We start from the raw sequence: 26,680 nt of genomic DNA on the forward strand, positions 1-26,680 counted from the left end.
AAAAAAGCGACTTTCCTTAAATTTAATTTTTTTTTCTTCTTTTCTACTTTTTCTTCCCTATCTCTTACTGCCTGAACCTCAGTTATGAAATGCAACAGCTGAACCCTTAAATTTTGTATATTTTAGATTTTTTTTGTCTTTTTTTTTTCTGTCTTTTGTTTTGTTGTTTTTTTTTTTTTTTTTTTTTTTTTTTTTTCCCCCGGATTTTTTTTTTTTTGTGGTTTTGGGAAAAAAAAAAAAAAAAAAAAAAGAGAAACTGCAATGAAATTTTTTTTCTTTTTTTTTTTTTTTTTTTGGGAAGTTGAGAATGTGGATATGACCTCACTCACACACACTCACTCCTCTTGGAATTCCTTCTCTCTCCTCTAGGATTTGCCTCATCCTGGAGACTCCCAAATCCCTGGGAAAATCCCAAATCCTGGGAAATTCCCAATTTTCCACCTTCCTCTCTTCTCTCTCTCTCTCTCTCCAGCAGCCAAAACCTCACAGAGCACCACTTTAATCCCAATTTTCCCCGTTTTTCCCTCATTTTCTCCTCCGAGCTCAGCCGCTCTCGGGCTGGTGGGAATTTCGCTTTTTTTCCCCCATTTTTTTTTTTTTTGGTGGAATTTTTGGGGCACAGAATTCCCTCCTGGATGCCGGGGGTCACCAAAGGTTGGGATTTTTGTTCCGAGCCTCACTCACTCATCCTCAGCATCCTCTCATTCCCAAACATTCTGCACACGTCCTCACTCCCGGGGTTTTTGGGGGGTTTTCTAGGAGATTGGAGATTTTTCCTTTTTTTTCTCGGTGTTGTTGTTGGTTTTTTATCCAGTGGGGGTCCTCAGGTGTCGTCCCAATGGTAACAGATCTGGAAAAGGGAAAAAAAAAAACAGGGGATTTAGGGGGAAAAATGGGATTTTGGGGGGGAAAAAGGGAATTGGGGAATTCAAGAGGGAAAGGGAATTGAGGGGAAAATGGGGGGAAAAAGGAATTCAGAGAAAAAAGGGGATTCAGGGGAAAAAAGGAATTCAGAGTAAAAAGGAATTCAGGGGAAAAAGGGGATTCAGGGGAAAAAGGGGATTCAGGGGAAAAAAGGAATTCAGGGAATCAAAGCCCTGGAATGTTTAAAAACGGGGGGATGTGGCTCTTGGGCTGGACTCCACCTTGGAGATTTTTCCAAATTTAACAATTCCAGGATTACAACAAAAAAAACCCAAACCTAAATACTGCAAATCAGGAGATAATAAAAAAAAAAAAGTGGGGGAAAAATTGGGTTGGGTTCAATCCTGGAGATTTTTCCAACTTTAAAATTAAGAAAAATCGACTTTGTAGGGTCAAAAGACCCCCAAATGGGACTTTTTTCCCCACAAAAAAACAGGAAAAGAGAACTTTGGGATTGTGGCCCTTCCCAGGCTTAGCTGAGCCAATTCCAGGAATTTCTGGGTGGGAAAAAGCAGGGCTGAGCCCTCACCAAGCTTGGTTCTTGAGTTTCCTCAGCTCTTTCGTGGCCCAGGTCGCGAGGGTTTTCGTTTTGTTCGTCTTGGATCTCCTCCCTTCCGTTAGCAGTTCGTGGATCATGGGTCTGGCTTCTACTAATTTCAGGACGTCCTTCCCAAAAGCTGTACACAAATCCCTGGATGCAGAGGAAAATTGGGGAGAAAAACCAATTGTGAGTGGCACAAAATGCTGGTCGGGGGGGGGGGTGGGCTGATTTTGGGAAAACTGCAATTTAAAAATGCTCCAATTCTTGTTTAAAGGTTGATTTCATCATAATTCTCCTTCAATTCAGCAGGAGAAATGAAAACACCTCAGCCTGCCTTTCTCTGCTACCTAAGGATGAGTTTTTTTGGTTCTAAACTCCTGGAAAAATCCTAAATCTGGGATTTTTGTGACGACTTTCTCACCAGCAGAATTGCTTCACACCTGGAGCCAAACACCCAAACTCCAACCCCAAAACTGACACTAAAAACCTCAGACAGGCAAGAAAAAAAGGGCAGATTCCAGGATTTTAACCTGGTTTCCTCTGTTCCCTAAGGATGAGGGATTTTGGGTTCTAAACTCCTGGAAAAATCCTAAACCTGGGATTTTTGTGACGATTCTCTCACCTGCGAATCCCTTCACACCTGGAGCCAAACTCCAAGCCCAACAGTGACCCTAAAACCCTCAGACGGGCAGGAGGAAGGGCAGAGCCCAGGATTTCAACCTGGCTTCCTCTGTTCCCTAAGCATGAGTGTTTTTGGGTTTTACACTCCTGGAAAAACCCTAAACCTGGGATTTCTGAGACGATTCTCTCACCTGCGAATCCCTTCACACCTGGAGCCGAGCTCCAAGCCCAACAGTGACCCTAAAACCCTCAGATGGGCAGGAGGAAGCCAGGTTGAAATCCTGGGATCTGCCCTTCCTCTGTTCCCTAAGCATGAGTGTTTTTGTGTTCTAAACTCCTGAAAAAACCCTAAATCTGGGATTTTTGTGACAATTCTCTCACCTGCGAATCCCTTCACACCTGGAGCCGAGCTCCAAGCCCAACAGTGACCCTAAAAGCCCCAGACGGGCAGGAGGAAGGGCAGAGCCCGGGTTTTTCCTCACCCTATGAGCCCGGCGGCGCAGGCCACCACCCCGTCCGTGTGATCCTCGTCCCCCGCGATGTGGTCGATGTAGGACAGGATAAACTCCACCCTGGGCTGCACCAGCATCACGTCGGCTGCAGGGAGGGCAAAGGCCTGGTCAGGGCTTTGGCAACGTCTGGGATGCTCCCAAAACCCGCCTGGCTCCCACCCAGATCCTCCCTCTGGATCTGATCAATTCCCCTGGACTGACTGGGGTTTTCGCTGTTTCCTGCTCTGAGGGTTCGCCGCTGCAGGGATGGGGCAACCCCAAAAAGGAGGATCAGGGGGAGCTCCTGGATCCCTGGAAACGCCCCAGGAATGTGGGGATGTGGCACTGGGCATTCGGAGGAAAAAAGGGAATTCGGGGAATCAAGGGGAAAAAGAGGGAATTCGGGGAGAAAAGGGAATCAGGGGAGTAAAGGCACAAAAGGAGATGTGGTTTGGAGGTGACACTGGATGATTTTAAAGGAAGGGATGTGACAACCCCAAAAGGAGGCTCAGGGAGATCTGTATCAGGCAACTGGGAATATTTCTCCACAGGAAGAGTTACAAAATATTGGAACAACTTCCCAGAGCAGTCCCCATGCCAGGAAATGCCCTAGGAATGTGTGGCTGTGACACTGCAGGACATGGCTTGGAGGTGACACTGGATGATGCTAAAGGAAGGGAAGGAGCAGGGATGTGACAACCCCAAAAGGAGGCCTAGGGAGATTTGTATAGGGTAATTTGGAATAATTCCCCACAGGAAGGGTTAAAAATGCCCAAAACCAGGTGGACAGGCCACTGGGGGTGTGGTTTGGAGGTGACACTGGATGATGTTAAAGGAAGGGAAGGAGTAGGGATGTGACAACCCCAAAAGGAGGCTCAGGAGGTCTGTATGGGATATTTAAGAATAATTCCCCACAGGAAGGGTTAAAAATGCCCAAAACCAGGTGGACAGGCCACTGGGGGATGTGGTTTGGAGGTGACACTGGATGATGCTAAAGGCAGGGAAGGAGCAGGGATGTGACAACCCCAAAAGGAGGCCTGGGGAGGTTGGTATCGGGTATTTGGGGACATCCAGGATTCCAGGGCGTGGCTGGTTTCCAGGATGGCTCCCACAGGGACCCCACTCACGGTGCACGTTCTCCTGGTCTCCCTTGAGGCCCTGGATGATGCCCGTGTAGGCCTCCAGGCAGCCCTCCCGCAGCTCGTTCAGGTAATCCACCATGTCGTAGTCGGACTGGGGACAGACACACGGACAGACACAGGGACAGAGTGAGTGACGCCTTCAGCCTCAGCTCTCACGTTTCCCACATGCTGCACTGCCTCAGCGTGGCTCTGAACTCACACAGAGTGTTAGCAGGCTCTGCTCACAGCTCAGTCACACAGAACAATCCTTTAGCCCCAGAGACAAGGACAGACACCGCTGCAGCTTCGGGCCCAAAAAGTGTAGACAACAAAAAGGCCCAAAAGTGCAAACAAAGCAAACTGAGGGGAGCAATCTGTGAGGATGGGACTGCACAACCTGGAGCTGTAATTGGCTAATTAACCCCGATATGGAAATGGACCAAAACTTGTAAAAGTGAGAAAACTCATGACTCTTGAGTCCATCTTGGGTGTAGCCATGGCCAGGCTCTTGTGCTGCCCAAGGTGCATCCTTGAAGCCTTTCAATAAATCCCTGCTTTATTAATTTAACTCTGTACAGCCTCTTTGGGCATCAAGATGAGACCCCAGAATGTCCCCTGGGCCTGGGGACAGCTCACCTTGTCCACCTGGGCCTGGGATGCCTGCTGGAGGGTGTTGAGCACCACGTCCAGGTACTTCTTGAACTCGCCGCCGATGGCCAGGGCGATGTCCCCGAACACCGAGAGGATCTGCGGCTTCACCGACCTGTGCACGTTCTCGTTCTGGGGAAAAACACCCCAAAAAGGGCCTGGATCAGGGTGGGAAGGGGCAAAGGAAAGGAGGGAACGGGCTCAGGCTGCACCGCGGGGTTTGTGTGGGGTGTTCCAGAATGTTTCTCCAGTGGAAAGAGTGTAAAATGCTGGAGCAAGAACAGGGGTTGGAAATGCCTGGAAATGCCTCAGGAATGTGGGAGAGGGAGGGAAAGGGAGGAAGGAATTCAGAAGGAAGAAAGGAATTTGGAAGGAAGGAATTCAGAATTCTAAAGGAATTTAACAGGAAGGGAGGGAGGCAGGAAGGAAGGCAGGCAGGAAGGCAGGAAGGCAGGAAGGAAGGAAGGAAGGAAGGAAGGAAGGAAGGAAGGAAGGAAGGAAGGAAGGAAGGAAGGAAGGAATCCAGGAAGGAAGGAATGAACTCAAGAATTCAGGAAGGGACTCAGAAGGAATTCAGGGAGAGCGAGTGGGAGTGATGCAGAGTGGGAGACAGGAAGGAATGTGGGAGAAACTCAGGAATCCAGGAAGGAATTTATTTAGGAATTCAGCAAGCTGATAAATGAGACATTCCCCCAGCGCCCAAAGCCCTTGCCCCCAGCACCTCCTGGCCGCCGTTCAAACCGCGCCGCGGCAGCGCCGCCAAACACGAGACATTCCCGGAGAATTCCTCCCACTTTTCCCAGGCTTCTCCCACCTCCCACTCCCCTGGGAAGAGTGAGCATCCAACTGTTACTCGGGAATCTCCCACTCACCCCCAGGTTCTCCAGGAGCAGCTGCATCACCTCGTCGCAGAAGGGGAGGATGTTGGACTGCAGGGCTCGGCACAGGTCCCCCACCAGCCCCACTGCCGACAGGCAGACCTGCAACGGAGCAGGGATCAGCTCTGGGATTTGGGGTCATCCCTGGGGATTTTGGGGTCATCCCCCAGGAATTTGGGGTCATCCCCCAGGAATTTGGGGTTGTCCTGGTGCTCCAGAGGGATGGGAGGGTGATTAAATCCTGGGAATAATGAGCTGCCTGACAGCACTGAGGGGAGGCATGAGGACATGCAGGAGTGGCAGGGATTTGGGTTGGAAAAACATCTCTAAATTCCAATTTCAAAGGGGAAATCCCAGCCAGGATTTGGGCTGGAAAAACTACTCCAAAATTCCCATGGAGGCCATCAGGATTGATAATCCAAGGGGAAATCCCAGCCAGGACTGATAATCCAAGGGGAAATCCCAGCTAGGATCTGGGCTGGGGAAAAAACCTCAAAATTCCCCTTGTAGGCACCAGAATTTGACATTCCAAGGGGAATTTGCTGCCTTATCCACATTTTTCCTTGGAAACAACTAAGAAAACTTAAGACACCAAAATTCTACGCTCCAAGGTGGTTTGGATTTGAGAATCCTGGGATTGTTTGGCTTGGAAGTGACCCCACTGGATGGGCAGGGACACCTTTCACTATCCCAAAACTCATCCAACCTGGCCTTGGAAAATTCCAGGGATGGGACAGCCACAATTCCCCCTAGAAGAGGGAGAAAACTGATCCATACCTGGTACTCAGCGTAGTTTTTCAGCCCAATCCCAAGGAAAGGTTTGAAGGCATCCATGTACTTCAGGAATTCTCCACCCAGGACTGTGCAGGGAAAACATTTCAGTGAGAAGGAAAAATCCCAATTCCTGGCATTTGCCATAAACAACAAATCAGATATCCCTCAAATTCAACCCAAACCCAGTGAAAACCAAAAATCACTCGACAACTGAGAACAGTGACATTATCCAGGTCCTCCTGGGACTGGACAAATTCCAAAATTCTTACTGGAAGTAATAAGAAAATCTACCAGACCACAATTCCATGCTCCAAGCTGGTTTAGATTTTAGAATCACAGGATTTCTTGGGATAAAAGGGACCTTAAAGTGACACCTTCCACTACCCCAAGCCCTTGTACACTTCAGCCATGAGAACACCCCCAGCTCTCCTTAATTGCTTTATCCTTGGGAATAATAAAAAATTACCAGAAATCAAAATTCCACACTCTAAGGTGGTTTGGATTTCAGAATCCCAGGATTTCTTGGGTTGAAGGGGACCTTAAAGTGACACCTTCCACTATCCCAGGTTGCTCCAGCCTCGGACACTTCCATGGATGGAGCTCCCCCACCTTCCCTGCACCACAAATTACATTTTTCACCACTTTGCCCAAATTTCCCGGATCCAGCCCCATTCCTGACCTTCCACCAGGGTGCTGACGGCCATCAGGGCGTCCTCCTGCACCCCGCCGGAGCCGGCCGTGCTCTGGAACATTCTGAGCAGCGACGCCATCACCACGTCCGAGATCTGCAGGGCGTCCTGGTGCTGCACCTTCCGCAGCACGTTCTGAGGGAAAAATCATGGGAAAAGGGCAAAAATCACTGTTTATCCTACAGGTAAAGCACTCCCACAGCCCTGGGTCTGCTCCTTCTGAGGGAAAAATCATGGAAAATGGGAAAAAATCATCGCTCATCCCACAGGTAAAGCATTCCCACAGCCATGGGTGCTGCACCTTCTGCAGGGATGTTCTGAGGGAAAAATTGTGGAAAATGGGCGAAAATCATCAGTTATCCTATAGGTAAAGCATTCCCACAGCCATGGGTCTGCTCCTTCTGAGGGAAAAATCATGGAAAATGGGCAAACATCACCATTTATCCCACATGTAAAGTATTCCCACACCAATAGGTGCTGCACCTTCTGCAGCATGTTCTGAGGGAAAAATCGTGGAAATTGGGGAAAAATTGCTGTGTATCCTACAGATAAAGCATTCCCACAGCCCTGAGAGCTTTGATAAGGATGAAAGACCTGCTGTTTGAACCCTTTTGCAGCCAAAAAAATCTGCTTTTGTGGCTGCAAAGTCCCGTTCATTTGGCTGCATTCAGATTTTCCAGCTGAATTTCCCTTTCCTGCTGCATGGGCTGTTCTCAAAGCTTTGCCATGTGTAAGCTGGAATTAAATGTGACCAGCCCAAATTTAGCCTATTAAAAAAACATAATAATGAAATCCTTTTTTTTTTCTGTCGCAGCTGAGCTTGCAGGGGTTGAACCCATCTGAATTAAAGTTTAGAAATGCTTGAAGTGGTTAAAATACAACAGTTCCCAGGAAAAGAAAAAAAAAATCCTTAATTTCCAGAAGAAAGTAATTATTTAAAGTTTCATTTTTCACTCCACAAAAATGGACTTTGGCTGTTCATATAATTAAGATTTGATTTATGGAATTACAGGATGGTTTGGGTGGGAGGGGAGCTTAAAAATCCCCAAACTCCATGGACAGGAACACAGTCCACTGAACCAAGTTGTTCCTTCCAGTGATAGGATTTTCTCACTTAATTTTCAATATTAACAAATGCTTTTTCTTCTGCTGGATGTTTGTAATTGCATTTCCAGCAAAACAACAAATAAAATTGGGAAAACCCCCCATATATTTTATTTTTTTAATACTGAAAAAAGCCCCTCTGCTGAGTTTTACTCAGTGGGTTTTTAGCATTTGCTGCAACTGGGTAAAAAATTCAGGTTCTGGGATAGTAAAAAAACCACATTTAGAAATTAAAATTGGCATCTTAATTCCACCCGGATTATGCTCCCCAGTGCCCACCCTGCAAGATTCCAGGGTGAAAATTCCCCATTGACACTCTTTCTAAGAAGAGATTATTCTCATTTCTCATTATTTTCAAAAATTACCCTAAAATTGGAGCGTGAAAACAACCACAAAGCTTTTGAGGATGAAATTATGGATTTCTCAAATCATCCTGGAGACCACCTGGGTTGCTCTGAGCTGATTTTGGGGTAAAAAACTCCTTTTTTGAGTGGTGTTTGCAACAGTAAGCACTGCCCTGATGGCTCCTGCTCATCAGCAGATGTTTAATTGGGAATTCTGAGGACACTCAGAACATTTTAATTGGTGCCATTTGGATCAGGAGCACCAAGCACGAGAAGCAGATGAGGGAATCTCTAAAAAGCCTTGAGGGAATTTTTTTTGTTGTTGTTGTCTGTGGGATTGTTGAGGCTGTAGCCAACCCAAGAACCAATCTGACAGCACAGACAACCTATAAAATCCCTAACAACATTCTTTGAGTCATATTGCCCTGAATTTTGTCTCTAGAGCACAACTCAGAGACTTCTGAACCTTGCATCACCTCCCACGTGTCAGCTGGGACCCAAAATCCACTTTTTTCATTCAACTCTCAGCACTGGGAGCTGAGGTTGCAGCTTTAGGGGCACAAAAACACCTCAAAAATCACTTTATTCCCACAGCAAACTCAGGAGAGAGAATTTACCTGGAGAGTAGCACAGAGAAGAGACTGGAGGTCGTTGAACTGGATTCTGTCAGAGGTGCTCTGGATGTGAGACTGAAACAAGAACAAAATCCCACGTGTGAAGAGGCTGCCTGGGATCCTGGCAGCTCCAGGGAGAGCCAGGTTGTACTTTAAATATTTGTTCTTTTCAGATTTCAGAGCACAGGGGCTGTGAAGAAGCTGAATATAGAATCCCTGAGTGGTTTGGGACCTTAAATCCCAAATGGGCAGGGACACCTCCCACCATCCCTGGATTTGGACACTCTCAGGGATAGAGTTTTAAATTTAAATTTTTAATTTTAAATCAGGATTTACCCACCTCCATCTGCAGCACTTGCTGGAGCCTCTCCATGATGACCAGGGTGGTTTTTTGGACAGCAGGATAACAGTCCTTGGCACTGTTTTTCACTATTTCCATCAGGGATTCATAGGCAGAACTCCTCAAGTTATTCTGGTGTCCATCAGGTCTGCAACAGAAGGAGGAAGATTTGCAGCTCCAAGTGCTTGGAAACAGATTTTTTTTTAATTTTAGTAAACCAGCAACAGTTCCATTTGAATGCTGTGACAAGCAGGAGCCACTTGAAAAGCCTTGAAATAACGGGAATTTGTGAAGCCGCTTCTGGCAGTTTTGTTTTTAACGATTTTCAGTTTTTGAAATGATTTTCAGCAGCTCTCACGACAAGGAGAGGGACAGAAGGAGCCTCGGAGTTGGTGTCAGGTGAGCAGCACTTCAGAGCCCCTCCCCAGACACCCCTGAGGGTGTGAAATTTGGAATTGAGGCACCTGACATGATTGATGGGCTCCAGAGCCTTGAGCCAGACACTCCACTCCTGGCTGGATGTAAATGAAGACAGGGAAGGAGTTTAAATTTTGAACTGGGACAAGGCTTTTAAGGAGAATCAGCAGCAAAAAAAGCTCCATCAGTCCATGGAGCTGATCCAGGGATTGAACCTGGAGCTGTCAGATTTATGTGACCTTCGAGCCACCATCAAATTTGAGTTTTAGCCTTTTTTTTGCCCTGCATCTGAGAGCAAAATATTTTGCGTCAGATGTGAGAGGAAAATGGAGGAGTCATGAGGGGAAAATGGGGGAGATGTGAGGGGAAAATGTGAGGGGAAAATGGGGGAGTCATGAGGGGAAAATGGGTGAGACATGAGGGGAAACAGGAGAAATTGGAAGGAAAAGGGAGAAGGGACACTTCTGGACTTCCTAAAACCAGATATGGACAAAATATGAGAAATTATTCAGTGAGAAGAGCGGTTTTTACTGGGATTTGCATCCTCTATTCCTCTGGGGTTTTTTATACCAAATAAAGCCATGTTTTAATCCAACAGCAGATCTCAGCTGCCAAGAAGAGCCCAAAAGCGTGGAGTGGGAAATAAATGAGAAAAGGTTTTTTGGGGAGGTTTTTTTACCTGTCTGCAGTCTCCAGCAGTTTCTGCACTATCAGCTCAAAGGAGGAGGATAAGCAGTAGGTTGCTGGCTCTTCCTGATCATCAGCCACATCTGCAGCTTCATAGGCAGCTTCAGCAAGGCTGGAGAAGGCCTGGGACACAAAATATCCAACTTGAGGAAAAATGGGGGAGATGTGAGGGGAAAATGGGGGAGATTCGTGAGGGGAAAATGGGGGAGATCTGTGAGGGGGAAATGGGGCAGATTCGTGAGGAGGAAATGGGGCAGATTCGTGAGGGGGAAATGGGGCAGATCCGTGAGGGGGAAACGGGGGGAGATCCGTGAGGGGAAAATGTGAGGGAAAACAGGAGAATCGTGAGGGAAAACGGGCCAGATTTGGACAGCCAAGACCAAACAGCCTTAAGGGATGTCAAGGCTGGATATTAAGGAAAATTCCCTCATGGAAAAAGTCCCAGGCATCTGCACAAGCTGCCTGGAGCAGGGCTGAACTCCCAATCCCTGGAATTGCTCACCAAATTCACGGATGAGCACAGAAGAGCCAGCACAACTGCACTGCTGCTGGCAGAATGCTCCGACTTGGTGACACCAAAACCCCTCCAGATCCCACCAGGAGCTGCTGTTCCCAGTGGATCTGGATTCCTGCAGGGTGTGGGGGGTTCCTCACCCAGCAGACGTTGGTGGCCACCCTGGGCTCGGCGCTCAGCCCCTCCATCAGGCACTGCAGCAGCGGGGCCAGGTAGATGTCGTTGATGGCGGCCTCGGGCAGCATCTCGCAGATCCTGCCCACGGTCCAGGCTGTCGTGTCCCTGACCACCACGCTGGGATCCTTCATCAGCTCTATCAACGTTGGCATGGCCTGGAAGGAGCCAGGAGAAAACACATGAGGAAAAAAAAAAAATTCTCCAAATAACCATGCAATTTTAAACTCTAAAAACCCCTAAACAAGAGACTTCTACCTCCAAAACCAGACTACACCCTCCTGATTTTCCTCAAGTGAAACCCTCCAAAACCCCACAAAACCCAGGCTCCAGAAGCCTCCAAAACAGGCGACATCCTTCTGATTTTTCTCAAAATAAGATCATGTAGAAACCAGACATTCTCTCCCAATTAACCTAGTGATTTTGGGTTCTAAAACCCTACAAAACTCAGGCTCCAGAAACGTTCAAAACAGGTGACACCCTTCTGATTTTCCTTAAAATAAAATCAATTAACCCAGTGATTTTGGGCTCTAAAACCCTACAAAACTCATGCTCCAGAAACGTTCAAAACAGGTGATATCCTTCTGAATTTTTTTAAAATAAGAGCATGTAGAAATCAGACATTCTCCTCCAAATAACCACAAGACTTTTACCTCTAGCAGCCCCTAAACAAGGGATTTTTTTACCTCCAAAACCAGACTGCACCCTCCTGACTTTCCTTAAACGAAAGCCTCACACAAACCAACACCCTCCCCGAAGAACCACAGCCAAACGAACGCTGACCTGTATTACTAAGGGTTTGAGCTGGTTGGGCTCGGGCCCCTCCAGGATGCAGCCGAAGGCCATGACGGCCGCGTCGCGGTACCGCCAGTCGGGATTCTTGATGTGCTCCTTGATGAAGGGCAGCACGTGGGGGACGATGTCGTCCTCGCAGCACGTGGCCAGCAGCATCAGGCACACCCCTGCCGCCTTGCACGGGTTCCAGTCGTCGTCGTCGTCGTTCTCGTCCTGCAGGAAAAACATCAGGGTGACGCCTGAAGTTTGAACTTTGATTATCACAGATTTTGTGCTGCCTTAGGGTGAGGGTCTGGGCTTCCTATTAAGGGTTAGTGAGCTCTCTTCATAGAGTAAGGAGAAAAAATAATTCCTTTTACAGCTTGGGACCAAGGACAATCTTACAAGTTACAGGCCCAAGAGCACATTCTTGGGTCAGGAATAGAGGGAATCACCAAATCTCTCTGGGAACAAGAAATATTGGGAAGCACAGCTCCAATAAATCCCTGGAAGTTTAACAGGGAGTAAAGAAATCCAGGCCTCAAAAATCCCAGGGATTGGGAGCTCACACGAAGCTGTGGAATATTTGGTTTAATATCCCAAATAGGAATAGAGGGAATCACTAAAACCCTCTGGAAACCACAAATCTTGGGAAGCACAGCTCCAGTAAATCCCTGGAAGTGTTTAACAGGGCCTAAGGCCTCAAAAATCCCTGGAACTGCAGCCCACATGAGACAGGGGCTGTGCTATATTTGGTTTAATATACCAAATATTCTTTCAGGAATACAGGGAATCACCAAACCCCTCCGGAAACTACAAATGCTGGGATGGGATCAGGGAAAAAAAGGAGGCAAGTCCCAGTCTCAGCCCAAAACTTGCTGCATCACTGGCTCAGAGTGGTGCATGAAAGCTCATCACAGACCAGGGACTGCCATCTCCTGAGGCATTTCTGGGATCCCAATGGGACCAGAGGAATCCAAAACCCCATTCCCAAGAGCTCCTGAGCTGCAATTCCCTCAGGGAATGTGGCACTCACCTGTTTTGTTAAGGTCTGGGTTAGAATAGGGACCAAATATTGCAGTGCCCCCTTGGCATAGAACTTGCTGGTGTGCTCTGGGGGCCGTCCTTGTTCTGCTGCCTGCAGAGAAGAAAAAGAGGTGAAAAGTTTACTTTCATCAACATTTTTATCTGTTTCTATGTAATCTTTTTCAGCATTAAAAGGCTGAATGATCAACTCCAGGAGGCACAAATTCCCCATTCCCCTCCCTGCTCCCCAGCACAAATTCTGAGCTGCCTCAAGGGCACTTTGAACTGAGGTAAATATTCCAAAATCCACTTTAAATATTCCAAAATCCACTTTAATTCCTCATCCCTCTCACAGGGCACAATTATCCCCATTTTCACTTGGCTGTCAGGTGTAATTACCAAGTGACCCCGAGGTGAAGGAGCAAAAGGTTTGGAGCAAATAAACCCCACCCCACTGCTGCTGCCTGTCCTTTTATCCTTCATTTTTTATTTTTTGGGAATGCAAGCATAAATATAGATTTAGCTGCTTTAAAAAAAATGGATGTGATTCATGCAGAGCCCTTCAAAGTTTCAGCTGTTATTGATCCCCACAGATAATTTCTGCAAACAGCATCTGCATGCAGAACAAATTCCCCAAATTCCTCTCCAGCCCCAGCCATTCCATAGGATAATTACTTTTATTTCATCCAGAATTCCAGGTCTGACTCATAAATAATGGATTTTAGGGAATGTGAACCATCTTCTGGCATAAAGCCCCTCATGGTTGTGACAGACCCCAAAATTTTGGACATTATTTTATTAATCCCATGGATTATTTCCAGGAAAAACACAGGGGAGCCCTGTGATGGAGCTGCATGTGGAATTGGGTGGAAATAGGGAATAAGAGTGGTAAAATTGGGTTATTTGAACAAAACCCACCAGGCTGGAGAGTGCTGGGACGGTGAGAGGTGTCCCTGCCCATGGCTGGGATTTAAGGTCCTCCCAACCCAAACCATGCCAGGATTTTGGGATTAACAGGAATTCCAAATGCAGAGTCAGCCAAAAACCCCCAATTTACCTGGGGGAGCAGGACCTCGGCCAGAACCAAGTGAGGAGCTAAAAACTCCTTTCAAAGGAGGAGCCAAAGAGTCCCAAATGAGGAACTAAAAACTCCCAAATCAGCAGCTAAAAAATCCCAAAAGAGAAGCCAAAAACTCAACTCCCAAATGAGCTAAAAAGGCCCCAAGGAGGAGCTGAAAACTGCCAAGGGAGGGGCCAAAAAATCCAAAAGGAGGAGCCAAAAACTGAACTCCCAAATGAGCTAAAAACCTCCAAAAGAGGAACCAAAACCTCAACTGCCAAAGGAGCCAAAAAACTCGCAAAGGAGGAGCTAAAAACCCCCAAATGAAGCTATAAAGCTCCCAAAAAGAGGCGCCACAACCTCTTTTAGGGCTTTTCAGGCGGTGCTGTGAGCCCCAAACCAGCCGGGAATTGCCCCATTTCCCCCAGGAACAGCAGGGGCAGCTCCTGGGGTGGCCAAAGGCAGGAATGGCAAATCCCAGGGGAAGAGCAGGGGACGGGTGAGGGGAGCCCAGCCCCACCTCGGAGGCCTCGATGGCCAGGTCCATCTCCTCGTCGCACACGTTGGACCAGAACTCGATGCCCTGCAGAGCCACCTCGTCTATGTCGCTTTTCATCGCCTCAATCGTGATCTGCCGCGGCACAAAAACGAGATTTCAGGGGTTGATCCCACCTGAATTCACCCTGCTTTCGGGGAGATCAGGAGGGGACTGGGGATTGCCGGAAATTCAAGTTATTGAGGTTTAAAATTACAAATAACTGGATTTTTTCCCCCTTATTTTGTCACCTCGGAGTGAGGTTTCTGTCCCATTTGGAATCTCAAAGATGGGGTTTGTAGGGATTTTTTAGGGATTGGGATTCCCAGGGATACAAAGGAAAATCAGGAATGGAAGTTTATAAAGAGATGGCCTTTGGAGAAATAAAAATGGAAAATATAAACTGAAATTGAGGGAGATTTGGGAAATAAACATCAGAAATAGAAACATAAACAAAGGAAAATCAGAGATACTAACACGAGGAAATATAAATATAAACAAAGGAAAGCCAGAGAAATACTAACACAAGTAGAGAGAGAACAGAGAAATAAATATGAGAAATACAAATGAGGGAAATCACAGAAATATAAATAGAAGAAAACCAAGAAAATAAATATCAATATAAACACAGAGAGATCAGCCAAAAAAAGTGAGAAATATAAATTCAAATGAGGAGAAATCAGAGAAATAAACCAGAGAAATAAAAATACAAATGGGGGAAAATACAAGCAGAGGAAAATCAGAAGAATAAATATGAGAATTAGAAATAAAATTTATTTCTTTATTATAAATAAATAATTTATCACATAGGAACTTATTTAATATATTACTTACATACTATTAACATATATTAATGTATCAATGTATAAATATTATACTGTTACATTATCTTAATATATACTTATATATTAAATTATGTTTATTATGAATATAAAAATTATTTTATAATTAATTATACAATTATTTTATAAATAAAATATGAACCACTCACAGCAAAGAGGGCAGGCCCCATGTAGGTCTCCATGTATTGATAATAAAGGGACATTATCTTCACCAGGTTCTGTAAGGCAGCCACTCGTACCTGGGGCAGAGAAAAATGCCCAATTTCACACAATTTACTTATTTTAATTTTAACATATTTTTGGCAGGCAGATACTCCCCAGGAAGGGAATTTTGAATTTACTCACCCTTGTGTCTGGACACTGTGTGGCTTCACAGACTACTTGCATAATAAAGTGCCTTTCGGACTGAAATAAAGAGAAATAAAAGAACATTTAAAGGGGTTTAAAGAAGAATTTAAGCTTTTAAAGGCTTCCCAGGGAGGGTGAATTTAGGTCTGGACCAGCACAGGGCACCACTCCCTGCTCTATCTTAAACCATTTTTTCCCAATAATGGGAATATTTCCCCCCCAAAACAGGAGTGCTTTTCCCCAAAACTGAAGTGGTTGTTTCCCCCAAAATGGGAAATTGTTCCCGCCCCCCCCCCCCCCCCCGAATGGGAATCCAACATTTGCATTTCAAGGCTGTCCAAAATAAAGACACAGCAGAACTTCAGAATTCAAAAATCCTGCTGGTCCCTGAATTATTTCAGCAATTTCTTAAAAAAAAAAAAGGAAAAAAGAAGGAAAAAAAGGAAAAAGTCACTGCTCCCCTCCCTGCAGATCCCCAGCGCTCCTGCCTGCCCAGAGCTGCATCCAAGTCTCAGTTTCCACAGGATTTATCCATCAAAACTCAGCGTGGTGCATGAACCTCATCACTGACCGTGGATCAGCAGCTCCCCCTGCAATCCCTTCCCAAAGTTTGGGATTTCTGGGGTTTTTCCCTCACCTCTTTGTCAAAGTTTGCTTTGGTGAATTCCAAAGAGTTCAGGAGTGCGTTGGTAGCTGCAAGCTTCACATTGTTGCTGGGCTCCTCCTTTCTCATTCCCTGGATTATGGCAGTCAGGATCTCATTGGATTTGTCCTGGAGCTGCTCTGGATCCTGAAAAAAAACGTTTAAAAAATCTGGATAAAGTTATTTATGATTTAAACAGATTTTCCTGTTTTCAAGCAGCAGAATCTACGCATGAAAAAGATTTTTTTTTTGGCCAGAATCTACAAATAAATGTTTTGGAAAGATTTTAGGATAAACCAGGAAATCATGGGAAATCCAAGGAATTCCTGCAGCACCTGGGATGGGAAGGAGAAGCCTGAACTGAGCACAAATGCTCCAGAACTCCCCTGGCCAGAGGAAATCCAGGATTTTCCAGGCCAGGGAGGATCCCAAGGCTGGTCCCTGTTTTCCCCGGGATGTGGATGCTGAGCTGAGGTTTTCCCTCAGCCTGCGGGAGCCTCCACGTTCCCTTCGGGAATGGTGACCTGGATTTGGGGTGGGAAAGGAGGTCAGGCCTTCCAGGAACCTGCTGGAGCGGCCAGCAGGGGGAAAAGGCTCCTGGAAACCAGGGAATCCCCTCCAGAGGCGTAAAAGCCTCCTGGAAATCAGGAATGCCTTAAGGCTGCCAATCAGCAAAGGATCATCAAAGTTTCCTGGGAATCCTTAGCTCAGGAAAGCCCTCCGAGATAATTTTAAATCTCCCGGAAAGCAGGATTTCCTTAAGGCTGGAAAAGCCCAAGACCGTAAAAATCTCCTGGGAATCCTAAAAAAACAAAATCCTTAAACAAAAGATCCAACTTAAAAAGCCCCAGTTCAAAATCCAACCAAAACTCCTACCAAAAAAGTCCAGCCTAAAGAACTCAATCCTAAACCCAGCCTAACAAATCAAAAAAACTTCAACCCAAAAACTTCAACCCAAAATACAATCCAAAGAATCCAAGCTAAAACCCAACCCTAAATCCAACCCAAAAAATCCAAAAAACTTAAACCTAAGAACCAATCCAACCCAAAACGCAACCCAAAGATCCAAGAAACTCCAACCCAAAAACTTCCAACCCAAAATCCCATCCAAAGAATCCAAGCCAAAACCCAATCCTAAATCCAACCCAAAAGATCCAAAAAACTTCAACCCAAGACCCAATCCAATCCAAAACGTAACCCAAAAAATCCAACCCTAAGAATCCAAAAAAATCCAACCCAAAGAACCAATCCAACTCAAAATCCAATCCAAAGATCCAAGAAACTCAAACCCAAAAAATCAAACCCAAAAAATCCAAAAAAAAACTCCAACCCAAAGAATCCAAACAACTCCAACCCAAGAACCAATCCACCCCAAAATCCAACCCAAAGATCCAGGAAACTCCAACCCAAAAAACCCAAAAATCCCCAACCCAAAGAATGCGAGCCCCAGCCCAACCCGTCACGGCCTCGGCCCCACAGCCCCGTCCCACTCACGATGTCCTGGCAGATGTAGCCGATGGCCTCGAGCGTGGACTCCTTCATGTGCTCCGTGCTGTGCTGGTTGGTGACGTTGGCCACCAGCTGCGGGATCAGCTCTGGCCACTGGTTCATGGGGATCTCGGCGCAGGCGATGCCGGCCACGCACTGCGACGCCGAGCTGGGCCGGTACGTCTCCGTGCCCAGCGTCTGCAGCACCTGCACGGCACGAGAAACGGGGGGATAAATTATCCCACAGAGCCCTGTGCCCAGGGAAACGGGGATAAACACCCCACAGAGCCTGATCAATCACCCACAGAGCCCCTGTGCCCCGAGAAACGGGGATAATCACCCCACAGAGCCCTGTGCCCAGAGAAACGGGGATAAACACCCCACAGAGCCCCTGTGCCCAGAGAAACGGGGATAATCACCCCACAGAGCCCCTGTGCCCAGAGAAACGGGGATAATCACCCCACAGAGCCCCTGTGCCCAGAGAAACGGGGATAATCACCCCACAGAGCCCCTGTGCCCAGAGAAACGGGGATAATCACCCCACAGAGCCCCTGTGCCCAGAGAAACGGGGATAATCACCCCACAGAGCCCTGTGCCCAGAGAAACGGGGATAAACACCCCACAGAGCCCCTGTGCCCAGCGTCTGCAGCACCTGCACGGCCAGGGATGGGAGAGACGGGGATCAATCACCCACAGAGCCTGATCAAACACCCACAGAGCCCTGTGCCCAGGGAAACGGGGATAAACACCCCACAGAGCCCCTGTGCCCAGAGAAACGGGGATAAACACCCCACAGAGCCTGATCAATCACCCACAGAGCCCTGTGCCCAGAGAAACGGGGATCAATCACCCACAGAGCCTGATCAATCACCCACAGAGCTCTGTGCCCAGGGAAATGGGGATAAACACCCCACAGAGCCCCTGTGCCCAGAGAAACGGGAATAAATCACCCCACAGAGCCCCTGTGCCCAGGGAAACAGGGATAATCACCCCACAGAGCCCGATCAATCACCCACAGAGCCCTGTGCCCAGAGAAACGGGGATAAATCACCTACAGAGCCTGATCAAACACCCACAGAGCCCCTGTGCCCAGGGAAATGGGAATAAATCACCCCACAGAGCCCCTGTGCCCAGAGAAACGGGGATCCATCACCCACAGAGCCCAGAGAAACGGGATCAATCACCCACAGAGCCCAGAGAAACGGGATCAATCACCCACAGAGCCCAGAGAAACGGGATCAATCACCCACAGAGCCCAGAGAAACGGGATCAATCACCCACAGAGCCCTGTGCCCAGCGCCTGCAGCGCCTGCAGGGCCAGGGGCCAGGAGAAACGGGCATCAAACGCCCACAGAGCCCAAACCCCACAGCTTGGGCACAAACCACCCGGGGTCTACTGGAAAAACAGTGCTGGGGACGGGAACAGTCCGGCTGGGACTGCCGTGGTAAAGGTTCAACAAATCGGGGTTGAATTCACCCCAAAAAGCAAATCTTTTATGCCAAAATTATCTGGATAGTTTTGTTGGGCGTTGGGATAGATCAGGAGGAGTTCAAAACTTTGGGAACTTTTCATTAAAAACATGGAGGGACTGGGATGGATTTTTTCAGCTTTCCCTGTAATACACCAGTAAAATTTTCTTTAAAAAATAGAGGGAGCCGTTTGCACTTTTCCATCATTTTTAGTTGTACACCAATAACTTTCTCTAAAAAGTAGAGGGATTTTTCCCAGCATTTCCCAGTCATACACCAGGAAAATTTTCTTTAAAAAGTAGAGGGAGGGGTTTTCATTTTTCCATCATTTTTAGTTTTACCCCAGTAACTTCCTCTAAAAAACTGGAGGGACATGGGATGAATAATTCCCAGTTATACACCAATAACTTCTACTTAAAAAAAAATTGAGAGTGAAATGCTTTTTTTTGATAATTTCCACTTGAATACCAATAATATTTTCTATAAAAACCAGGAAGGGATTAGCATTTTCCCAACATTCTTGGTTATAACCAATAAAACTTTCTTTAAAAACCAAAGAGATGAAGATTAATTTTTTCAGCATTTCCAATTACACACCAACAACATTTCCTTTCCAAACTGGAGGGAGTGGGATGCATTTTATCAGCACTTCCAGTTCCACACCTTCATTTTCCAAGTTTCCACCTAAATGTTGGATTTTTGGTGTTGAAAACAGCAGCAAATTGTTCAATTCCAGTGCACAAGGACAGCTCCTGATCCCAGTAAAATTCCGTGGAAATAAAGGAGCAAAGGTGCTCCATCATCTCTCACCCAAATTCACCCTCTGGTGTGGCTGCCCCTGATCCCTGCATGTCCAAGCCCTGGGAGAAGGAAAGGTGGGAATGGATGGAATTTAAGGTTCTCCCCACCCAAATAATTCTGGGATTATTGAGAGACATTCTATTAACACCAAAAAAAAAATAAACATAAAGCTCAGGGCCGAGCTGATTCAGTCACAGAGCACTGCACAAATCCCAGCACCATTTTTTGCTCCCATCAGCCAAAAAGAAACAACAAACCACTGAGCCACCACTTCTGTCCCTGCAGGCTCTGCACTCCAGCTGGGCAAAAAGCACCCTCAGGAAAACACACGGATTTTTATTTATTTTCTATCTGGGACTTGTAATTTTTTCCCCATTTTCCACTTTTAAAACTTGCTGGGCCTCATGTGAACATTGCTCAGACTCAGAGCATTTCAAAGGTGTTGGTGGGGAGTGGAGAGCACCTGGGGAAGCTCCTCCTCAGAAAGGGAAGAAAAATCTTCCTCAAAAAGCATTTCCTGCAGAAAATTCAACGCCCAGCCCAGCTGCAGGGGAAACCATGGAATCCTGGAATGCTTTGGGTGGGAAGGGACCTTAAATCCCACCCAGGGCCACGGGCAGGGACATTTCCCACTGTCCCAGGGGCTGCCAGCCCTGTCCAGCCTGGCCTGGGGCACTTCAGGGATCCCGGGGCAGCCACAGCTGCTCTGGGCAATCCCTGCAGCGTTTTCAGAGCTTCACTGTAGAAACTTCTTCCTTCAGCTCACCTAAACCAACCCTCTTCCAGTCTGAAACCATCCTCTGCTGTCCCAGCAGAGCCTTCCACAAACCCCGAACATCCTGGGCTGGAAGGGACCCACGGGGATCACCCAGCCCAGCTCCCATCCCTGCAGGACACCCCAAATTCACCCTGAGCCCCCCTGGCAGCGCTGCCCAAATGTTCCTGGAGCGCTGAGAGGTTTGGGATCACCACCATCCCACGGGGAGCTGGCCCAGTGCTCTGGGGGAAATCCCACAATCCAACTCAAAATCCAACCCAAAACTGGAGCTCTGAGAGGTTTGGGATCACCACCATCCCACGGGGAGCTGGCCCAGTGCTCTGGGGGAAATCCCACAATCCAACTCAAAATCCAACCCAAAACTGGAGCTCTGAGAGGTTTGGGATCACCACCATCCCACAGGGAGCTGGCCCAGTGCCCCAACACCCTCTGGGGGAAACCCCAAAATCCAACCCGAGAAATCCACCCCAAAACCCCTGGAGCTCTGAGAGGTTTGGGATCACGACCATCCCGCGGGGAGCTGGCCCAGTGCTCTGGGGGAAACCCCAAAATGCAACTCAAAACTGCTGGAGCTCTGAGAGCTCTGGGATCACCATCCCTCCTTGGGGAGCTGTCCCAGTGCTCAAACACCCTCTGCGGGAAGCCCCAAAATCCAACCCCACAAATCCAGCCCCAAGTTCTCCCGCAGTTCTGGCAGCTTTGGGATCACAACCATTCCACGGAGAGCTGTCTTACCCCTCAACCAACCCCCGGGGGAAGCTCTTTGTCCAAAGCTCATCCAGATGAAACCAACCCCCAGACCTGAGCAGCTGCTGCTGCTCCAGGGACCGGGAGAAGACTTTCCATGTGGAAAACCACGGGTGACGACCCTGCCCGACCCCTCGCAGGGCACACACAAGGGGAAGAGGAGGAGGAAGGGCAGCACTTACGAAGTTCTTGACCTCCCTGCGGGCGTTGGCGTCGATGGCCAGCCATCTCTGCTGGTACTGCGCCTTGATGTCGGGGTCCTTGGAGGTCAGCGAGTTCTTGATCTGCAGCCCCGCGGCCACGCGTGCCACCTGGCTGTTGCCGGGGTTGGCCAGCACTTTGGACAGTTCCACCAGGAAGGTGGGCTGTGGGGAGAGGGGGTCAGCCCCGGAGCCCCCCCAAGCCCCCCCAGAGCCCCCCAGAGCCGGATCTGGGCCAGATCAGGGCTAAGCTCCTCGCGGCAGGGGCGGAGGCGCCGCTGGCTCTGCGCCGCGGGGATTTCTCTGGAGCTGGCACCGGAGCCCAGTGACCTCCCCTGCTCCTGCCTGCCCCGACAGCTCCGCCAAACCACTGCATTTATGGGTCCAAACACGGATTTTCCGGGTGGGAGTTATGGAGGAACCCCCTGCTCGTTGTTTCGGTGATTCCACACCCAAACCAGGATGGGTAAAACGTGGAATCTCTGATTTGTGACGTTCCAAACCCTCTGCTGATCACAATGATGATTAACTCCTCAAAATCATAATTAACCCCTCAAAATTATGATCAACCCCCCCCCAAAATTATGACTAACCCCCCCAAAATTATGATCAACCCCTCAAAATTATGACTAACCCCCCCCAAAATTATGACGAACCCCTCCCAAAAACGCCTGAGTGCACACAAAACCCCCTGGCGTTGGTGCCACTTCCTTTGCTAAAACCTTTAATTTTTAAACTTTTCTTCTTTCGAATCTTTTTAAAATTTCTTCAAGTTTCAGAAGCTTCCCTGAAGCCAAGTGTCAGCAGAGAAGTTTTATTTTTTCCTGAGTATTTTTCCTCAAAAGCTTTTTGCCTGCCCAGAAAAGCCTTCCTAGAAAATAGTGGGAGCAGATGCATTGCTTTCCAAGTGATTTTCCTAAAAATCTTCTACTTTTTTACAATAAACCCATTTCTAAAATCTCTTAAGAAATCTTAAAATACATCTTTATAAAAACAACTTAAACAATCCTAAATTACAAAGAGTTTGGGGCACCAAAATCCCATTTTTAAAACTAACCCAACATTCAAAAGTTGAACAAACAACTCCAGTGCCTTGGACTCCAGGTTTCCAATGCCCAAGCTCAGCTCTTGAGATAAAATTGATTTTAGTTGTTCCATCCCAAACTCTTTAAGTTCAAGCTGAAGAATTTGGGGTTAAAAAATGGGGGAAAACTTAAAGGGATGGGTGTAAATCATTAGAAATATTCTAAACTTAATGCAATAGAAAAAACCCTACAAACAGACCCCACTAAACCACTTCAAACCGAATTTTAAACTCTGATTATATCAGGAGTGAGGAACCAGCCAGAATTAGTTCACAGGACAACCCAGAAGTGTTGCTGCCACCTTGGACATGAAAACTCCTGAAATTCACAGGTGGAGAAGCATCCTTGGGTTTCTCACTCATAAATTAGCAGGAAAATTTGTATTTTCATGAGGTTTTGGGGTAAATTCAGCTAAAAAAAATGAGCAGCATCACAAGAAACCTCAGATTTGAGAGGTAAGGTGAGGGCAGATGGGCCTGAGCTGGGTCCCACCTGCAGAGGTGTCAGGGAACAGCTCAGGTAAAAAGGGATAAATTAGCTAAAGGGGATGAATTAGGGGTGGAGAGGAGGAGGAAGGGGGTGAGGAAGAGCAGGAGGCTGCAGCAGGGAACTGGGAGATGCTCCCAAAGCCCTGGGGCTCTCCTGCCCCTTCCCTCTCCTGGGAAAGGCTCTTCCCACCCAGGGACCACATCCTGTGGTGGGGACGGGCCTGAATTCCTCATCCTCATCCTCCTGGCTTCGTCCCCACCCTCATCCTCATCCTCCTGGCTTCGTCCCCACCCTCATCCTCATCCTCCTGGCTTCGTCCCCACCCTCATCCTCATCCTCCTGGCTTCATCCTCATCCTCATCGCTTCATCCCCATCCTCATCCTCATCCTCCTGGCTTCATCCTCATCCTCATCCTCCTGGCTTCATCCCCACCCTCATCCTCATCCTCATCCTCCTGGCTTCATCCCCACCCTCATCCTCATCCTCCTGGCTTCATCCCCATCCTCACCCTCCTCCAGGACTCAGCCCCCTTCCATCCTGGACCATTCCCCCTCCCCGTCCCACACAAATCCTTGGTGCCAGCCCAAGCTCTGCTCTCACCCAGCCCTGCCTCTCTCTCACAAAGCAAAGTAAAAATGAAAGCTTGGAGCAATCCCCCCAGGCAGAGAGGAAAAATGAAACCTCGGGAAATCCACATTTCCCCAGCCCTTCCCAGCACCTGAAATCAGGACCATGAGCAGCTCCTGCCCATCACCCCAAAATCCCTCACACCGCAGAGCCCTGGAGCTCCAGGCTCAGCTGGGGCATCCTGAGACTCCCCCAGCACCAACCCAGAGGATTTTCCCTCAAAACTGAGGCTCAGCACCAGGGCTGCATCAATGCTGACCCTGACAGGAGCCCACCCTCCTCGCAGGAGCACCACAAACACAGAACCCGCGTGGCTGTCCCAGCGCACAGCAGCCAGGGCAGGAGCTGCTGCGGGGTGACAGGTGCCAGTCCTGGGGGTGACAGCGGGGCCGTGACCAGGACAGCACCGGGACACCGGGACCCGGCACCCCCCAGTGCTCCCCACGGCTGCAGGGAGCGGCCAGAGCTGCAGCCCCTCACCTTGACTAAGCAAAAACCCTTCTGGAGCAGCAGCAGCCTCAAATCCCCGCTGCAGCACAGCGACTACACCCGGGGCTCTGGGCTTTTTGTTCCCCCTTTCTTTTCTTTTTTTCAGACTTCTTTTCTTCCTCAAATCTAAGGTCACCGGGGGTGCAGCTCCCCCGGCCCAGCCGCACCTCCCTCCCCCACCGGCCGCCCCCGAGCTCCTCCCCAGATCGCCAAGCTCCGGTCCCGCCCCGCGGGGGCTCCAGGGGCTGCGGCGGGACCGGTGCGCCGGGCAGCAGGACCGGACGGGGGTCCCGAGGGCACAGGAACCGGGCAGCAGGGCCGGGCGGGGGTCCCACAGGCAGCAGGACCGGACACCGGCACCGGGCAGCAGGGCTGGGCAGGGATCCCGCGGACGGCGAGGCTGGGAGAGGGTCCCGCTGGAACCGGCCGGGGGTCCCGCGGCCGCTCGGGCCGGGCGGTGGAAGCGGGCAGCGGGACTGGGCGGGGTGCGGCGGGCACTGGGAGCGAACGGGGTCCCGCGGGAAGCGGCGGGCGGGGCCGGCCGGGGGTCCCGGCGGGCGGCCGGGCTTTAGGACCGGGCGGCGCCCGGGGCCGCGATGGCCGCGGCGGCCGCACATGGCCCGCGGCCGCTCCCGCACCGGCCCCGCCCCCCGGCCCGGCGCCGCGCGCTGATTGGCTGCCGGACCCGCAGGGCGCGCTGTGATTGGCCCGCGCGGCCGCCGGGCGCGGGCAGGGGCGGCAGCGGCCATGGCGGCCGGGCCGGGCCGGGCCGAGCCGGGCGGGGCGGGGGGGCCGCGGAGCGCTCGGGGCAGCGCCGGGCCCGCCACCGGCCCCGCCACCCCCGGGGCCGCCCCGAGCGCTCACCAGGTTCTCGATGGCCGCCTGCTCCAGGAACTTCTGTGCCGCCTCGAGCTCCGAGCAGTCTGCGGAGGGGAAACCGGCGTCAGCCGCGGCCCAACCGCCCGGGCCCTCAGGCTCCGAGCGCGCCCCTTAGCGTGCCCGGGAGCCTCCCCGCCGCCACGGTTCCCGCCTGCCCCACGGCCTCCGCCGCCGCCCACGCCCTCCCCGGGGCTGCGGGCGCCGCCTCGGCCGCCCCGCGGGTTGCGCGGCCCCCGCCCCGCCCGGCCCCGCCGGGCCTGCCCGCCCCGCCGCCCGCAGCCCTCAGCCCGCGCCCTACCCGGCGAGACCGTCTTCTCTAGGATGGTGATGAGCTCCATGGCGGCGGCGTGGCGGCTCCGGCGCCGGCGGGAGGAGGAGGAGGAGGGGAAGGGGAGGGGAGGGGGGGGGAAGCGGGGCGGGCCGGAGGAGGGGAGGGAGGGGAAGGGCGGAAAGCCGGGGCCTGCCCCGCGGAGGCGGCGGGCGGAGGCCGGAGCGGGGCGGGGGCGGTGGTGGCTCCCGGTGCGGCTGCGGGGCGGTGGCGGGAGATTATTTTCAAAAAAAAAAAAAAAAAAAAAAAACCAGAAAAAGAAGAAGGAAAAAAAAAAGGGAAAAAAAAAAAAAAAAAAAAAGAAGGGGCCGCGCGAGCGGGGAGGCGGCGGCGCGCGCGCGCACCGGGCGGCGGAGGGATACGCCAGGAGGCCCCGCGCGCGCGCCCCGCGCCCGCCGCGCTGATTGGCCGGCGGGGCCCCCGGGCCGGCGCGCGCGCCTTTCTATTGGCTGGGCCGGCGGCGCGAGGACATTGGCGGGGGGGGGCAAAAGGGGGGCAACGGGGGAGGAAAGAGAAGGGGCGGGGCTTCCGGCGGCGCGCGCGGGGATTGGGCGGGGCCGGGCCGGGACCATTGCCGCGGGGGGGGGGGGGGGGGGGGCGCGACCACGTCGGGCCGCGGCGGGGGGGGGGGGCGGCACCGGGACCACCGGGACCGGCGGAAGGAGAGCCGGGGCCCCGGGGCACCGGCACCGCTGCTGGTTCCGGCCACGGCCCGCGCAGCTCCGCCCGCGGCGGGCGCGGAAAGCGGCGGCAGCGGAACCGGCTTGGGAGGAGCCACGTGCTCGGCGCGAAGCGGAGCCGGCGCGGGTGTCCCGGGGCCGGGGGTGTGTCCGGTGTGTCCGTGTGTCCTGCCCGGCCCGGCCCTGCAGAGTCGCTCCGGGATCCCGCAGGAACCGGCATGCAAGCGCTGCCTGGGGAGAGCCCCGCCAGGACCCGCCCCGCACCGGTGTCCCCCGAGTGCCCCGGAACGGGCACCGCGCTCCCTCCGCGTCCCGGTGTGTCCCCAAGCCGGGTGACACCGGCACAGCCGAGGGGTGCGGGAACGGGCAGGAAAAGAGGGAAAACGGGACCGGTGTAGAACGGCGGGTAATAATTAATTAACGGGCCGCAAGTGGCAATTAGTGACACACAAACCGCAAACACCGCGGGGACAAGCGACAATTACCGGGCCACAGCCCGGCCCCTCCCG

The 26,680-nt window shown here is 50.5% G+C and overlaps 1 protein-coding gene across 2 annotated transcripts; it reads right to left on the reverse strand.

The window, feature by feature from the left end:
- Nucleotides 1-440: 440 nt before the first annotated feature.
- Nucleotides 441-25,545, reverse strand: KPNB1 (karyopherin subunit beta 1). 2 transcript variants are annotated; one of them, XM_058820456.1, is made up of 22 exons: nt 25,462-25,545; nt 25,149-25,207; nt 21,576-21,758; nt 17,604-17,804; nt 16,104-16,256; nt 15,464-15,523; nt 15,268-15,357; nt 14,262-14,372; nt 12,692-12,793; nt 11,665-11,889; nt 10,848-11,039; nt 10,186-10,316; nt 9,090-9,237; nt 8,753-8,824; nt 6,678-6,822; nt 6,002-6,084; nt 5,219-5,326; nt 4,335-4,478; nt 3,705-3,810; nt 2,569-2,683; nt 1,454-1,615; nt 441-850 (listed from the first exon to the last, which is right to left on the reverse strand). In XM_058820456.1, coding segments are annotated over exons 1-22 (2,631 nt in total). In that variant the 5' UTR covers nt 25,502-25,545; the 3' UTR covers nt 441-849. The 2 variants fall into 2 exon arrangements, with proteins under 2 accessions (XP_058676439.1, XP_058676438.1); XM_058820455.1 differs by lacking the exon at nt 441-850 and having other exon boundaries at nt 1,450-1,615.
- Between the last annotated feature and the right edge of the window lie 1,135 nt (nt 25,546-26,680).

The sequence above is a fragment of the Ammospiza caudacuta genome, chromosome 27 (genome assembly GCF_027887145.1).
Source record: "Ammospiza caudacuta isolate bAmmCau1 chromosome 27, bAmmCau1.pri, whole genome shotgun sequence".
Classification (NCBI taxonomy): Eukaryota; Metazoa; Chordata; class Aves; order Passeriformes; family Passerellidae; genus Ammospiza; species Ammospiza caudacuta.

Coding starts and splice junctions, on each gene's coding strand:
- KPNB1 (XM_058820455.1), bottom strand. CDS start 25,501: ATGGAGCTCATCACCATCCTAGAGAAGACGGTCTCGCCGG. Junction 11,040..11,664: donor TCAAACCCTTAGTAATACAG/GTCAGCGTTCGT, acceptor GGCTCCTTCCAG/GCCATGCCAACGTTGATAGA. Junction 6,085..6,677: donor CGTCAGCACCCTGGTGGAAG/GTCAGGAATGGG, acceptor TTCCCTGCACAG/TCCTGGGTGGAGAATTCCTG.